The 17,747-nt window shown below is 45.4% G+C and overlaps 1 protein-coding gene across 2 annotated transcripts in view; it reads right to left on the bottom strand.

The window, feature by feature from the left end:
* Nucleotides 1–17,747, bottom strand: part of LOC126281351 (synaptic vesicle glycoprotein 2B) — a 493,622-nt gene that overhangs the window by 100,434 nt on the left and 375,441 nt on the right. For both annotated transcript variants that reach the window (XM_049980258.1, XM_049980257.1), the window contains exon 2: nt 1,229–1,307. In XM_049980258.1, coding sequence (XP_049836215.1) covers nt 1,229–1,262 — 34 coding nt within the window. In that variant the 5' untranslated portion in view covers nt 1,263–1,307. The remainder of the gene's footprint in view (nt 1–1,228; nt 1,308–17,747) is intronic.

Here is a 17,747-nt window from a genome sequence, read left to right as displayed (position 1 = left end):
GATCACCAGAGGTGTACGGCCAGTGTAGGAGATCGCTCCCCACACCATGATGCCGGGTGTTGGCCCTGTGAGCCTCGGTCGTATGCAGTCCTGATTGTGGCGCTCACCTGCACGGCGCCAAACACGCATACGACCATCATTGGCACCAAGGCAGAAGCGACTCTCATCGCTGAAGACGACACGTCTCCATTCGTCCCTCCATTCACGCCTGTCGCGACACCACTGGAGGCGGGCTGCACGATGTTGGGACGTGAGCGGAAGACGGCCTAACGGTGTGCGGGACCGTAGCCCAGCTTCATGGAGACGGTTGCGAATGGTCCTCGCCGATACCCCAGGAGCTACAGTGTCCCTAATTTGCTGGGAAGTGGCGGTGCGGTCCCCTACGGCACTGAGTAGGATCCTACGGTCTTGGCGTGCATCCGTGCGTCGCTGCGGTCCGGTCCCAGGGCGACGGGCACGTGCACCTTCCGCCGACCACTGGCGACAACATCGATGTACTGTGGAGACCTCACGCCCCACGTGTTGAGCAATTCGGCGGTACGTCCACCCGGCCTCCCGCATGCCCACTATACGCCCTCGCTCAAAGTCCGTCAACTGCACATACGGTTCACGTCGACGCTGTCGCGGCATGCTACCAGTGTTAAAGACTGCGATGGAGCTCCGTATGCCACGGCAAACTGGCTGACACTGACGGCGGCGGTGCACAAATGCTGCGCAGCTAGCGCCATTCGACGGCCAACACCGCGGTTCCTGGTGTGTCCGCTGTGCCGTGCGTGTGATCATTGCTTGTACAGCCCTCTCGCAGTGTCCGGAGCAAGTATGGTGGGTCTGACACACCGGTGTCAATGTGTTCTTTTTTCCATTTCCAGGAATGTATTTAGTGTGTGATAGGAATATTTATCCATCGTTACTCATTTTAATTTGACTTTTCAATCAACCTGGTTTATATAAACATGGCATTATTGCTATATTTTGCGGAGTATTATAAATAAATGTTTTTGCGTAAGGAAAAGCCTAAAAAAGAAACAATCGCCACCTGGCAAAACTGTCTTTGTTATCGATACGTTTGTTCTGCTAGTATCGATACAACTTTGGATGTTGGTGTCGTCTCCAAACGTCGTAACTAACTGGGTACTGTGACTGCTGCGAGTGCAGTAAGTCCCTTGATGATGCACCGTGCTCTCTTGTCCTTTGGCTGCGCGCGCTGCCTGCCTGCCTCTGTACTTACTGGAGTGGTCCTTTGGCGGGTCAGTCTCTACCATTCTAGGCCGGGCTGGCGGTCAGTGCTCGGCGCGCTCCCTTTCAGCCTGCAACAGAAAAGAAGACAACAAACAGGTCAGGCCCGTGTCACTAACATGGCTTTGTAGCAGGGGTTTGGGACATATACTTATCCCATCACTATGAATTACTTCGAAGAATACCGTCTAGTGACACGTTAACAAACGTGGTTTCAGAAAATACAGTTCGTGTGAAACGCAACTGGCTCTGTATTCACGTGATGTAGCGAGTGCTATCGACTGGGGATGTCAAACTTATTCTGTATTCCTCGATGTCCACAACGCTTTTGACGCAGTTTCTCAAAAAGAGGTTCTAAGCAAATTGTGTGCCCAGAGTATCGATTTACTTGTGCGACTAGATTCGATACATCCTGTCAGAAGGGTCACAGCACGGGAAGTAGTCTGGTGAAACCCAAATGATATCCAGGGTTCCGCAAGGAAGCGTTATAGGCCTTCTGCTCCTCCTGATACACAAATACAAGGTGTGCCGAGAGTAATGGTCAGTACTCAGCAATACGACAGGGAGGACCATGTGAAGCAAAAACTCTGGTAAATGCGGGCTCCAATGTGCACACATTAAAAGCTGCGAGCGCATCTTCATCTTCGATACTGTGAAACGAATCTCTTCCTTTGAAAGCTCTTTGATTTCCATTTTTTAAAGGTTGTGGTATGGATCAAAACAAGAAAAAAAAGTCTAGTAAATATGGACTCTAAAGTACACACCTCAAGATTCTATCAGCAGTCGTCCACTGGGAAACACATCATTTCTACCGCACAAGTGATTGTAGCTCTTAAGATATGCATTTTAGACCCCATGTTTACTAGACTTTTTTGCTTTGAATTTGTCGTTCCTCTCATATCCCTGACTCTGGCAATTCCTCCTGGTACACTCTGTACAAACGATTTAAGGGACAATTTGAGGAGACCCCTTACATTGCACATCATACTGCCGTTTCGACTAGCAAGGTAATCAGATGATCAAAACCACTTGCAAAGTGATGTAAACAAGACATCTCAGTGGTGTGAAAAGTGGAAACGGACCCTTAATAATAAAAAGTGTGAGGTCCTTCCCATGAGAACAAAGAAAAACATCCCTTAAATCTCGGCTACACTATAATTCGCAAGAATTTAGTGGTTGTAGATTGAATTGTAAGCCTAGGAATTATAATTACGAACAACTTAAATTCAAACTATTACACACAAAATACTGAGCGGAAGGTGAGCCAAAGACTGCGTTTAATTGGCAGACATCTTAGAAGATGTACTGAAGATACTGCCTACACTACGCTTGTCCGTTCTGTTCTGGAGTACTGCTGCGCATTGTGGGAACGTAACAGATGGATTGACGTAGGATATAGCAAAAATTATAAAAAAAACTAAATCCCATTTTGATTATCGTGAAATAGGGAAGATGTTGTTGTTGTGGTCTTCAGTCCTGAGACTGGTTTGATGCAGCTTTCCATGCTACTCTATCCTGTGCAAGCTTCTTCATCTCCCAGTACTTACTACAACCTACATCTTTCTGAATCTGCTTAGTGTATTCATCTCTTGGTCTCCCTCTACGATTTTTACCCTCCACGCTGCCCTCCAATGCTAAATTTATGATCCCTTGATGCCTCAGAACATGTCCTACCAACCGGTCCCTTCTTCTGGTCAAGTTGTGCTACAAACTCCTCTTCTCCCCAATTCTATTCAATACCTCTTCATTAGGTATGTGATCTACCCATCTAATCTTAAGCATTCTTCTGTAGCACCACATTTCGAAAGCTTCTATTCTCTTCTTGTCCAAACTATTTATCGTCCATGTTTCACTTCCCTACATGGCTACACTCTATACAAATACTTTCAGAAACGACTTCCTGACACTTAAATCTATACTCGATGTTAAAAAATTTCTCTTCTTCAGAAACGCTTTCCTTGCCATTGCCAGTCTACATTTTATATCCTCTCTACTTCGACCATCATCAGTTAATTTACTCCCCAAATAGCAAAACTCCTTTGCTACTTTAAGTGTCTCATTTCCTAATCTAATTCCCTCAGCATCACCCAACTTAATTCGACTACATTCCATTATCCTCGTTTTTCTTTTGTTGATGTTCATCTTATATCCTCCTTTCAAGACACTGTCCATTCCGTTCAACTGCTCTTCCAAGTCCTTTGCTGTCTCTGGCACAATTACAATGTCATCGGCGAACCTCAAAGTTTTTATTTTTTATCCATGAATTTTAATACCTACTCCAAATTTTTCTTTTGTTTCCTCAACTGCTTGCTCAATATACAGATTGAATAACATCGGGGGGAGGCTACGACCCTGTCTCACTCCCTTCCCCACCACTGCTTCCCTTTCATGTCCCTCGACTCTTATTACTGCCATCTGGTTTCTGTACAAATTGTAAATAGCCTTTAGCTCCCTGTATTTTACCCCTGCCACCTTCAGAATTTGAAAGAGGGTATTCCAATCAACATTGTCAAAAGCTTTCTCTAAGTCTACAAATGCTAGAAACATAGGTTTGCCTTTTCTTAATCTTTCTTCTAAGATAAGTCGTAAGGTTAGTATTGCCTCACGTGTTCCAACATTTCTACGGAAGCCAAACTTATCTTCCCCGAGGTCCGCTTCTATCAGTTTTACCATTCGTCTGTAAAGAATTCGTGTTAGTATTTTGCAGCTGTGGCTTATTAAACTGATAGTTCGGTAATTTTCACATCTGTCAACACCTGCTTTCTTTGGGATTGGAATTATTATATTCTTCTTGAAGTCTGAGGGTATTTCGCCTGTTTCATACATCTTGCTCACCAGATGGTAGAGTTTTGTCATGACTGGCTCTCCCAAGGCTGTCAGTAATTCTAAAGGAATGTTGTCTACTCCCGGGGCTTTGTTTCGACTCAGATCTTTCAGTGCTCTGTCAAACTCTTCACGCAGTATCTTATCTCCCATTTCGTCTTCATCTACATCCTCTTCCATTTCCATAATATTGTCGTCAAGTACATCGCCCTTGTATAGACCCTCTATATACTCCTTCCACCTTTCTGCCTTCCCTTCTTTGCTTAGAACTGGGTTTCCATCTGAGCTCTTGATATACATACAAGTGGTTCTCTTCCCTCCAAAGGTCTCTTTAATTTTCCTGTAAGCAGTATCTATTTTACCCCTTGTGAGATAAGCCTCTACATCCTTACATTTGTCCTCTAGCCATCCCTGCTTAGCCATTTTTCACTTACTGTTGATCTCATTTTTGAGACGTTTGTATTCCTTTTTGCCTGCTTCATTTACTGCATTTTTATATTTTCTCATTTCATCAATTAAATTCAATATTTCTTCTGTTACCCAAAGATTTCTATTAGCCCTCCTCTTTTTACCTACTTTATCGTATGCTGCCTTCACTACTTCATCCCTCAAAGCTACCCATTCTTCTTCTCCTGCATTTCTTTCCCCCATTCCTGTCAATTGTTCCCTTATGCTCTCTCTGAAACTCTCTACAACCACTGGTTTAGTCAGTTTATCCAGGTCCCATCTCCTTAAATTAGCACCTTTTTGTAGTTTCTTCAGTTTTAATCTACAGGTCACAACCAATAAATTGTGGTCAGAGTCAACATCTGCCCCTGGAAATGTCTTACAATTTAAGACCTGGTTCCTAAATCTCTGTCGCGTTTTCTGATTTAGTGAGATCTTTTCACGAAATTTCAGTCGCTAACTTTCTCCCTGTGACCTACACTAGAAGAAATGATCGTATTTCCCAAGTGCTTTTCGAGGGTGGAACGGTCGAAAGATAATATGAAAGTTGTTTTCTACACCGTCTGCCAAGCACCTGAGTGTAAAGTGCAGAGAACTCATGCAGTGTAGCCCCGGAACTCTGCTGCCTCGGGCTGGTGCATATTGGCGAGATTGACTAGAACCTGTTCACTTCAGAAAAGAATTGTGTGAAATAATAATGTTGGTGATACTTCCACACACTGTGTGACAAAGACAAGCATTTTAGGCATGAATATTGACTGACACTTTAAGTCGACTAAGGACGCAAAGATATGGTTGTGGGTTACTTTCGTTGTAGAGTCTCCGTCCCACCCGCCTCCTCATGCGCGCGCGCGCACACACACACACACACACACACACACACACACACACACACACACACACACACACACATTTGCCTTTGCCATGACTCCCAGTTTTAAGATGACTACGATTTTAATGATGATAACAGTCTCTCTCTCTCTCTCTCTCTCTCTCTCTCTTTCTAAGCGTTTATCCTGTCATACACGGCCTACAGTTCTTCTTGATTTGACAAATTCGTTCTTATTTTACCTTTGTGGCTTGACGCTCCTCATAAGGAAGGGATGTCGTGTGCGTGTCTGTCAGTGAATCCTGTAATCTCTATCTGTGCAGTAATTAACTGCTGGTATAGTATGTTTTCAGTGATGGAGATTTGCCTAAACACCCGAAAGACACGTTCGTCATTTGGCCCCAGACCTGAGAAACTTGAGTTCTTGGAAGACGTCAACGGCATTAACAGTATCATCCAGTTTACCGTGGAGGTAGAAAAAGACAATCCATTGCCCTTCGTCGTCGTTCTCGTCCGTCGCAAACGAAATGAGTCTCTTGGCCGCAGCGACTATAGAAAACCCACCCTGACCGATCTGTACTTGCAGCCGGCCAGTGTGGCCGAGCGGTTCTAGGCACTTCAGTCCGGAACCGCGCGACCGCTACGGTCGCAGGCTCGAATCCTGCCTCCGGCATGGATGTGTGTGCTGTCCTTAGGTTGGTTAGGTTTAAGTAGTTCCCAGTTCTAGGGGACTGATGACCTCAGATGTTAAGTCTCATAGTGCTCAGAGCCTCAGAGCCTGTACTTGCACGCTATCAGCCATCACCATCCGGCACAGAAGCGCACTGTTTTACAAACGTTGGTGCATCGTGCATGAATGATATCAAACGCTGATAACCTGCCCCACGACCTGAGCCACGTACACAAGTCTTCAGGAACAACGGCTATAACGTCCATCAATGTAAATGATTTCTTGCAAGACTCACAAGACCACCGATGGCGAGCAGAAAAAGAAAATTGCTTTCTTACCGTTTTGTAAGCAAGTAGAAACCAGGCGCAGCTCAGTGCAAGTAAACTGCAGCAGTGATAGGCGTCAAAAGAAAAGGGTTATATACAACTGTGTTACCGGTATATGTAGTTTAAAGGATATCAGGAGACGGTGCCCTAACACCCCTATGTTGCAGATATTTTGTATTACCATAGACTCTAGCCGATTTATGTTAGAAGTCACAGGTCAGCTAATTTAAAAAATGTGAAGTACATACGGAATCCAAACAACAACAAAATCTAATGTCAACATATTACTAAACTACATAATATTTGTGTGTATGTATTCCAGAAACAATAAAAGAAAAAATCCTTCTGAAGATGCCACAACTATGCTGAAACGTTTTTGGGGAATACTGAAAAATAAAAGTTGTGTTCTTGCAAGAAGGTGGACCCTGTTTAATTATTTGCAGTGACAGTAACACTAAATACGTAAAATGTTTCGAGATGAAGTTTTTATACCAAGACGCAGCAGTTCAGGGAAAATTAGAAAAGCACTTGTCCGAAAATTAGAAAAGTGCATGAATAATGCACCTGATTTAAAAAAACAAAATTCCCATAACTTTGGCAACACCACAACGTAGACGATACAAAATGGAAGTGCGCGCCCGCCATAGCATAGTCTGCAGACGTGAGTAATTAAAGTGCTCTGGTCAGTGCTAAGTGAGGTACTGATAATGGCCATTATTTGATAGGGATTCCATCGGGGCCTGGAGCTTCGTTCAATTTTAACGATTTCAGTTGTTCCAAAACGCCAATATCTATTTCACTTGTCTTTTCAGTGGCACGGGAACTAAGTTGGGACAATAGTCCTGAGTTTTTATTTGTAAGGGAACGTTTGAAAAGCAGAGTTAAGCATTTCTACTTTTGCTTTGCTTCTCTCTACTTCAGTTCCAGTTTCGTCCATGAGTGTCACGAGATTAACTTTGGGGCCTTTAACAGCCTTTACATATGATCTGAATTTCTTTGGGTTTTGTGAAGTACTATTTGACAATATTATGCGATGGTAGTCATTAAGGGATTCACACATTTTTCTCTCTTGACTGTCAAAAGTGTCTCATTCAGCATCTCTGTATTATAGCCCTATGTTTGGCCAGTTCGAGGCCCTTTCTCCTTGAGTATTGCCACACTCAGTGTCCTGTGGTTTGCCGGTCCTACCTGTGGACTCTCGGAACGCGCTGTGTTCGTCGCTGGCAGCTCAGCCCGTGATCGCAATGAGCGGCTTTTTGCCTGGCTGAAAGGTTTCTTGCAGACGGTTAGTTCGCAAACTCATCCACGTGGGCTGGTCGTCACGCAAGCAGCTCAAAAGTGGTCTGTATTAAACGCAGCTCGTCATTTTTGAGACACTTTTGTGTTACATCATTTTACTAAAATTAACTGAAAGACTTGAAATTTGATATACGTCGAAATATAAAAGCTTTTTATCTGGCGGTGAAAACACGCTTTTTGTGTCCGTGTTTGCTTCAACAACAAATATGTTTTGAAAAGTTTCCGCCCAGAACAGAGCGTAAGTTATTCGTTTTTCACCCGTGCAAAAGCCGTCATGAGTAACAGGGCCTAGTAACCAACGAATACACACATTTTTCGAAAACAATTTTAAAATTCCAGTAAACAAACGATAAACATACTTAATATAGCAGTGCTGGCAGCATAAATTATCAAATAAATATTAGAAGTAAAGCGAACTACATTAATGTAAAAGTGTTTTCTTTCCGTGTATAGCTAAGTACTTAAGAGAAATCTCATTACTTGCAGACGACAAACTATACTGAAATATAAGCTGTAATCGGAGCTGACAGACAGCGACATGGAAAACAGCGTGAGCTGTTGAGATATGCAAGGTGAGACAGAAATTCACCGACAAACTTTCAGAGGTGGTAATATGGATGAAAACAAGAAAAAAAAATGACCAGCGGACATGGACTACTAAGTGCGTGCTTCAAGAGCTATGAGCACTTGCTCGTCTTCACTGTGTAGACACATCTTTTCTACTGAACAAGGGCTCATAGTTCCCAACGTAAGGAATTTAGAGCCCTTGTTTAGAGAGTTTGTCGTTGGAGTTAAGGTTCACCCTGCATATTTTTGTTAAAACGTTTTGGAATAATGAGGAAAATTTCAAAGTTATTTGTATTCGCACGTAGCGTTTCTTAGACAGAAAAAAACATATGGGATCCACTGGTGATGCTGAACATCACCGAGAAATGTGTGGCTGGAAAAATAAAAAAAATATAGACGCTGTATTAGAAGCGTTATGTCACGGAGAAACTATCAGAATCCAGAGAGTGTTCGTTGCAACATCCCACGAAATGGTTGCCACGACAAAAACTGGAGAAGGCCCGTACAAAGTCTTACCAAAAGTCGCTTCTCCCACGCACCATTAGCGTATGAAGGAGGCAAATGATACAGATATAATGTCACCAGGAGTACTCTCCTCCACAAGTCACGAGGTAAGGAAGGCAGGAAGGATTAAACGCTCATTAGAGACGGAGCACAAGCCTCGACTGGGGAACAGAAATCGCCCGCGGCCTTTTTAAACCAGCAACCCAGGCATTTGCTCAAACAGTTTAGGGAAAACCATAAAACTGTGTGGTTGCACGGCGGATCGGAATCCCGGACCTTTTCCACTGTGTTGATCAATGCAGCACATCTGTCTGCCTGCCGGACGACTCACATCCACGCCTCAGAAACCGGGGAGTGCAGAGAGGATAATATGTTCCTTAACAAAAGATGTCCTCTGTGTGTGAGCTGCGCTTCCTCGAAGTTTGTGTATGAGGCCGTGCAACGCCTCCTATACGAGCAGTTCTGCTACCGCAGAAATTAAATTTTGCAACTAGCGACTCTGTACACAGATGGAGTTCTATGGGGAAGCCGCCAATTCTCAAAAATAAGCAGAGGTCAATATTTGCGAATCGTACAGTAGCAGCAACTGCGTCAAAGTGACGCAAGACTCTCAGGCCTCTTCATTATGCAATGATGACTTTTGGGTTTCTAACAGCTCGCGAATAACAGCCAATGTATGAAAGGCGCTGACTTGTCCTTCCGGAGAACCGGCCACGGGGCTTTCCACAGTCCTCAGCTTGGGGAACCGGCGGTCATGACGAAAGCGAAAAAAAAATTACAGCCCCTTTATGTCGACTTATCGCCTCCACGACTCTTATCCTACTGTTTTTTTTTCTGCTTTGGGAATTTCGTGGCGGCCACTAGCGAGGTGGCAGCCAGATCACGTGGTATTACCTACTGGGAGGCGTGTTTACAACAGAGTACAGTTTAATAACAACTAAAACTGCAATGGAAACTTTGTCGAAATGGTACACCGCCAGCTGCTGTGGAAACCTTTATTATTGCCGGCAGTTTCGGTTGGTACAAAGCTTCAGGCACCAAAAATGTTTCAGTTACAGTATCTGTGCAGATACATATATGAGGTTCCATCCCACTCTACATATCATCAAAAACACGAACTAGGCATAAGAACTCAATACATAACATTTAAACGTTGTTCGCAAGATTCAATGTGTCAACATCGTTTTTAACTGGCAGCGCTAACAAATTATCAATAACAGCTGACGATTTTCCATAATAGTCTACAAAGTGTGACGACATCAGCTGCTGAAAATATTACAACGAAAGTTGTGAACAGTGCCAACAAGGAAAATAGCTAGGTCCACAGCTATCAAATGTTGGTGGAACGAAGACAAGTTTCCGCTGAGTATACAACGAAGAGTAAAAGAAGCGAAAGAATTCTTCTGTTTAGGAAGCAAGATTACACAGTGTGGCAGAAGTAAGGAAGATATAAAATGTAGAGTAGAGCACACCAAGACAATTTTCATCAGTACCAGAAGTCTCTTCACTTCGAAAGCACTCTTTTGAATGCACAACTTGTCAAGTACGACTACGAGCAATGGAATTGCTGTGTCGAAGAAATAACGCCCCTGTAGCAAATGCAAATAAAGTAGCTTGGGCTGTCACTTGACTGGGCTGCCGTCAGGGTTTGCATAAACCGTCGAACGAAGCGCCGACGAAACGAGCGATATCAGCGCAGCTGACCGCGTCCAGATCGTTGGGTCTCGCTAGACGTTGGTGTACGCCGATGACAGATAACGTGTAACCTAAAAGAACAAGATGTTAGTCACCCTTTGAAAGAGGGCCCACTGACCGCTCTGGACCGCTGTAGACGGTGTAGAACTGCCCCAGGCGGTCACGTGACCCACCTCTCCAGAATAGCAGACAAACGCAGTGCTCGTGCCAGTCGGCTGTATCGAATCAGAGCAGCGAGATCGGTGGACACGGGACAGAAGGCAACTATCGTGTTTAGACGCGCCCATGGCAACACTGCGGACGAAGCTGCCCGGTTTGTTGGCGTATCATCGTGCACTGTCTAGAAAAATGCGTACCATCACGTTTCCGACTTTGATAAAGGTCGGATTGTAGCATATCGCGATTGCGATTTATCGTATCGCGACACTGCTGCTCACGTTGGTCGAGATCCAATGACTGTTAGCAGAATACGGAATCGGTGGGTTCAGGAGGGTAATACGGAACACCGTGCTGGATCCCAACGGCCTCGTACCACTAGCAGTCGAGTTGACAAGCATCTTATGCGCATGGCTGTAACGGATCGTTCAGCCATGTCTCGATCCCTGAGTCAATAGATGGGGACGTTTGCAAGACAACAACCATCTGCACGAACAGTTCGACGACGTTTTCAGCAGCATGGACTATCAGCTCGGAGACCATGGCTGCGGTTACCCTTGACGCTGCATCACAGACAGGAGCGCCTGTGATGGTGTACTCGACGACGAACCTGGGTGCACGAATGGCAAAACGTCATTTTTTCGGATGAATCCAGGTTCTGCTCACAGCATCATGATGGTCGCATCCGTGTTTGGCGACATCGCGGTGAACGCACATTGGAAGCGTGTATTCGTCATCGCCCTACTAGCTATCACCCGGTGTGATGGTTTGGGCTGCCATTGGTTACACGTCTCGGTCATCTCTTGTTCGTACGGACGGCACTTTGAACAGTGGACAGATGTGTCACGACCCGTGGCTCTACCCTTAATTCGATCCCTGCGACACCCTACATTTCAGCAGGATAATGCACAATCGCATGTTGCAGGTCCTGTCCGGGTCTTTCTGCATACAGAAAATGTTCGACTGCTGCCCTGGCCAGCGCGTTCTCCAGATCTCTCACCAATTGAAAACGTTTGCTGAATGGTGACTGCGCAACCGGTTCGTCACAATACGCCAGTCACTACTCTTGATGAACTGTGGTATCGTGTTGAAGCTGCATGGGCAGCTGTACCTGTACACGCCATCCAAGCTCTGTCTGACTCAATGCTCAGGCGTATCAAGGCCGTTATTACGGCCAGAGGTGGTTGTTCTGGGTACTGATTTCTCAGGATCTTTGCACCCAAATTGCTTGAAAATGTAATCACATCAGTTCTAATATAATATATTTGTCCAATGAATACCCGTTTATCGTCTGCATTTCTTCTTTGTGTAGCAATTTTAATGGCCAGTAGTGTAGGTGGCTGGAGACGCGAGGTCTGGTTTCAGGAGACGATATTTTGCCTTCTCTCAAATAATGCGGAAGTCGAATGCTCAGAAGTGCCAGTGCGTCCTTTCACCCGCAGTGCATGGAGGGTTTAGTTGAGCCTGGAGGTGGTGCACTGACGTTTTGGGTAATGTTTTTCGTACCATGACTGGAGTCTACTCATTCAGGTTACCGCGAACATGAGCCAAGATGTTTATTCCAACTCTCTCTGTTATCGAACGTTGCCCTTTCTTGTGAATATTCATGATGAGTACGCTGTCGACAGGATGAGAACAGCCGTGCTCACAGGGAAGGACTGCATCTAGACTCACCGGCTAAATCACCTAATCCTTATCCCACAGTAAATATCTGCGAGAGTGCATCCCTGCAATTTGGTGGCTGTAAGAAACAATTGGCTTTAGCTGGATATGGCATAGCTACGTGAAGAGGGTAGTGGACACTCTTCTTCGTCGAACTGAGGCCATCCTGGAGGCTAGCTGCGGTGTTACACGGTAGCATCTCTGGGTTTGCTTAGCAGGTTGCGCATTTTCGCAACTACTTTATGTTATTCCTCCGCGTAAAACAAAAACAATGCAGGCAGCGAAAATGAAGCACGCTTGTTACATGGTACCGTCCGCAAGCGTCTTCTCCATCTGACTGTACAAACCGGCGCCTGACGTACGAGACTGGTGTGGAAACGGTGAACAAAGCTGTGGCAGCTATTCTGATCCAAGTTATAGTTTCACACTACGTTGCACTTACACGCATCTCTAATTCTATTGCTTTCGTGTGTAGGGGCGACGTGTTTGGTCTAACAACAGTTCTCGAAGACTCAGCTACGCCGCCTCATCTGCTTATGGCGCCAAAAATATTTTACAATACTGGATGTAGGGACTGGGGCAAATATGACAGGAATGCTAAGAAGTCATATTCTCCAGGAGAAGTGCTCACAATCTCATTCTGGCACATATGTTTTGGGAACGCATTATTATTCACGCACTGTAATGAGCAGCTGGTTTCCCGAGCGCCAATGAAAGAAACTTCAGACGCAGTGCCTGTCTGTTATTGTGGTCTTCAGTCGGATAAGTGGTTTGACGCTGGTCCAACGTCTTGGAGATACGCGCACTCGTGTACGTGCCTGCTGCTGCTGTTGCATGACAGGGACACAGGGGCCCCTGTTGTTCGATGGAGTCCAAGCGGGAGAGCTATGCCTCCAAGGCGGTGAGTGCTCGTGCGTTGTCCTGACTTCACGATGCTGTCCTTGCAGTCTGCTGGGACGGTGTCATGTGTACTTGCCAGTGCGGCTGCCGGCATCGCGTCACCAAGCTATTGCCGACCTGTGCACGTTCAGCTGAGACTCGTGCTTGTAGTCTAGTGGCTTGTGACGTTATTTTCAAGGCGTTATACAAGCGTCTTCTCTTCTGAATGAATGTAAGCTTCCCTTAATTTTAAGCTATACTGATGGCCAAGTATATAGAACGTACAGTGCATTCAAATGAGACTGGGAGTGCGTCACAAACTGCCTGTCCTGATTTCACGGAAATCGTGTTTGTAACATGCCTATTTAACCGAGCTGATATGCTGATTGGAGGGCTAAAACCCTTAAAAACGCAAGAATTACTAGAAAAATGACAAGTGAAACTGAAGCATAATGTTGTTGTGAACTACATTAAACAATTCTGTATTATCAGAGGACAAAGAAACTTTGATCGTATTCTGTGTTGTCACAGGATTACTGAAGTTATCTGTGTTTTAACTGATTAATATTAATTAAAACGTTGTCTGGAGTAAAGACAGTTATGATAAGCGACGTATGTTCACCTCATGATACGACTGAAATGCGTCAGTTACTTCGAAAGGAGTTTCTAAATTGAGATGAGCAGTATCTCATTCCGGGGTTTGCAGGACTGGTTGGTGGCAGCCGTCGCCCGAAAAACCCACAGCCTCACTCTCAGTAACATGAGGTTCTGACTTCCAGCAAAGCTGGGGATAATTTGTAAAAGAGAAACCAAATGCGAAGACGTAGCCGAGCCGATGAAGTAATACGGAAAGGGGCGGATCATTTCGAGCAGTTTCATGTCGTGGCAGAAAGAGTGTGTTGTGTTACATCAGAACTAGCTTTTGTTACGCAGAATTTAAAAGCAGTTTCCGCCTGAAGCAATCGATTTGGAGTGGACTGAGAGGTCGCAATCGATCTCGGACTCAAGAATACGAAGGCGCGTCCAACAGATTTTTAGCCGCGAGAGATTAGCCGAGCGGTCTAGGGCGCTGCAGTCATGGACTGTGCGGCTGGTCCCGGCGGAGGTTCGAGTCCTTAGGATAATTTAGGTTAAGTAGTGTGTAAGCTTAGAGACTGATGACCTTAGCAGTCAAGTCCCATAATATTTCACACGCATTTGAGCATTTGAACAGAATTTTATCGCACTGCGCAAGGCTGTTCATACCCGCCTAACTACTGCAGACTGCATCCGTTTGGATCTGCCCCTGTCTCCCTCTATAGTCCTGAACCCTGCCGGCGCGCGAGCATACACACACACACACACACACACACACACTCACTCACTCACTCTTGCCTCCACTATCGACACAACCAGCCCTCGAGGCCTCAGGGTGTGCGCTGTGCCTGCCTCGCCAGTTCGTCAGTTCCGGTCGTGTCGGTTAGCGAGCGCTGTGCTCTCTCTTGGCCCCCATCGCGGACACACTAATTGTGGGAGGAAGCCGCCAGGAGCTGACCTCCTCAGAGCCCGCGGCGGATGAGTAAGCAGCTCCGCGCTGCCGGTAACTGAGCCACTGGGACGGGACGGCGGTCAGCTGGTGCTGCACTCTACAGCACTGCAGACAGTTCAAGGTGTTGCGTCCGTCGGCACGTGAGATTACCACTTCCAGTCGCACTCCAAGGCAAAAAACACTTTAGTGAGTACTAGGAGGGCTTGTGGCAAAAACTGGGGCCTAAGCCCCAGGGGTATGCACTCGATATACACCACAGTGGTTAGACCTAGGATTTCCTATGGGGCCGTAGTGTGGTGGAAGAAGGTAGAACAGCGGGTTGCTGCTAAAGAGCTTGCTAACAAGGAAACCTCCCCATCGCACCCCCCCCCCCCCCCTCAGATTTAGTTATAAGTTGGCACAGTGGATAGACCTTGAAAAACTGAACACAGATCAACCGAGAAAACAGGAAGAAGTTGTGTGGAACTATGAAAAAGATAAGCAAAATATACAAACTGAGTAGTCCATGCGCAAGATAGGCAACATCAAGGTAGTGGGAGGTCAGGAGCGCCGTGGTCCCGTGGTTAGTGCGAGCAGCTGCGGAACGAGAGGTCCTTGGTTCAATTCTTCCCTCGAGTGAAAAGTTTACGTTCTTTATTTTCGCAAAGTTATGTTATGCCCGCTCGTTCATTGACGTCTCTGTTCACTATAATAAGTTTAGTGTCTGTGTTTTGCGACCGCACCGCAAAACCGTGCGATTAGTAGACGAAAGGACGTGCCTCTCCAATGGGAACCGAAAACATTTGATCGCAAGGTCATAGGTCAACCGATTCCTCCACAGGAAAACACGTCTGATATATTCTATACGACACTGGTGACGGCATGTGCGTCACATGACGGGAATATGTTGTCGTCCCACCTAACTTGTAGACTTGGCGAATGGGTAAAAAGATTCTTCTACTTTGCCCGGTTTAGGTTTTCTTGTGGATGTGATAACCACTCCCCAAAAAGTGATGAAAACGTAAGAGTTTGTCACATAAACTGGAACAAATGAATGCAACAGTTTCACAGTCGCACAGTTTTCCCTGTGCTCTGTCAAAACATATGTTTTTAATGTTTTCAAATCTTTCCGTGTGTAGACCGTCAAATCCTACATGTATCCAAGAAAATCTGAACATGTCCTGGAATTTTGGAGAGCTAAGTTGATTATGTGTGAGTGCCTGAACTTTGATAATTGTCTGAAAATAAAAAATTAAACTTCCCACTCGAAGGAAGGCTTGAACCAAGGACCTCTCGTTCCGCAACTGCTCACGCTGACCATAGGACCACGGCGCTCCTGAGCTCACCCTATCCTCGATGTTGTCTATCTTGCGCATGCACTACTCAGCTTGTATATTTTGCTTACTTTTTTCATAGTTCCACATAACTACTTCCTGTTTTCTCGATTGATCTGTGTTTAGTTTTTCAAGGCCTATCCACTGTGCCAACTTATAACTAAGTCTGAGGGGGGGTGCGATGTGGAGGTTCCCTTGTAAGGCGCAGAGATTGGCCTGCTTAGCCATAACAGGCAGAATTAGCAGCTCACCAACCGCTGGAATGGAAGCCGTGCTGGATATGTCCCCACTTCACCTTTTGGTTAAGATGGAGGCAGCAGCTGGGGCATACAGACTTAAAACTGGCCAAAACTGGGTCTCATTCGGATATCCGGAATCACACACTAACATAGTGAGTGAGGTAAATATAGGTATGGCTGGGGAAATGCCCGCCGACTATATAATAACTCCCAATTGCTTCGACAACCCTTACATCATAATAATTGCATGTAGGGAGCAGTGGGAGAAAACAGTTCGACACCGTACGGGGGACATCGTTTGGTTCACCGATGGGTCAAAAACAGATCAAGGTGTTGGGGCAGCCAAGACTGGAGAGCAGCATCTCTCTAGGGAAACTGGCCTCTGTATTCCAAGCCGAAATTACTGCAAACAGGGCATGGATGGAGGAGAATATAAGTAGGTGCTACAATGACCGTAGCATCCACATCTATTCAGACAGCCAGACAGCCCTGAAATCATTGGCAGCTCCTGCAACAAGATCCAGGGTTGTTGCAGATTACCACAGGGCCCTGTTGGAGCTAGGGGGAAGCAATAGGGTGTACCTAGTGTGGGTCCCTGGCCACTCAGGGATCTGTGGCAGTGAACAAACCGATAGATTGGCTAGGATGGGGGCAACAACTCCATTTATTGGACCGGAACCTGCCTTGACAATCACCAAGGCTATGATCAAATTAGAACTACGGAACTGGCTTAGGAAACAGCACGTAGGATATTGGACCAAGGTCCATAAACAAAAATATGGTAAGGCAATGATGCCCAAGCTATGTTTTCAAAGAAGCTCTGTAATCCTGGGATTGAACAGGAAAGAGATCAAACTCATGACTGGACTGATGACCTGCCATGGGAACTTCAAAAAACACCTACACACAATGGGTATAATGGAAGAGGACCCTAAATGTAGGATCTGTGATGAGGGTGAGGAAACTGCATCGCACATAATCTTTGAATGCATCTTATTGGAGAGCAAAAGATACAGAATCTTCGGGACAACTAGACCTGAAGAAATTGTGTTTAGCAAAAAACTGGTAGAGGGACTCCTATCACTATTTAAGGGCACTGGTTGGCTTTACTACATATACAGGGAGCGATACCGCATGTAAAGGAACTGAAAATATTGTGATTTAATCGCAGAGGTGCTGAAAAATTGTGCCAGTGACACACCAGAGAAATATCTGATAAACTTTTTATCTTTGAGAGACATAGGAACAATTTCGCCCTTCGTTTTTTATTTCTTGTATGAACGACTACTTTTTGTTCTGATGGGCTGGTGGGATGTCGTACTGTCTAATTACTAGTGTGTGTGTGTGTGTGTGTGTGTGTGTGTGTGTGTGTGTGTGTGTGTGTGTGTGGTAAATGAATGAGTTAAAAGACGCAAGATGTGTTTTATATTATTTTCATCGCACAACAAGCCTTATTCCCATGCCTATGGAGTATTTATGTTAAGCAGAGAAGGCGAGTTTTAGATGGAACCGAAGATCTTCAAAACGGCGCTGCTCAACAATAGAGGTACGTGATTGTGCTCTCTACTTTCCTT

Source organism: Schistocerca gregaria, chromosome 7 (genome assembly GCF_023897955.1).
Source record: "Schistocerca gregaria isolate iqSchGreg1 chromosome 7, iqSchGreg1.2, whole genome shotgun sequence".
Lineage (NCBI taxonomy): Eukaryota > Metazoa > Arthropoda > Insecta > Orthoptera > Acrididae > Schistocerca > Schistocerca gregaria.
Note: the sequence above shows the minus strand (reverse complement) of the source record. Positions and strands in the feature narration are given on the sequence as shown.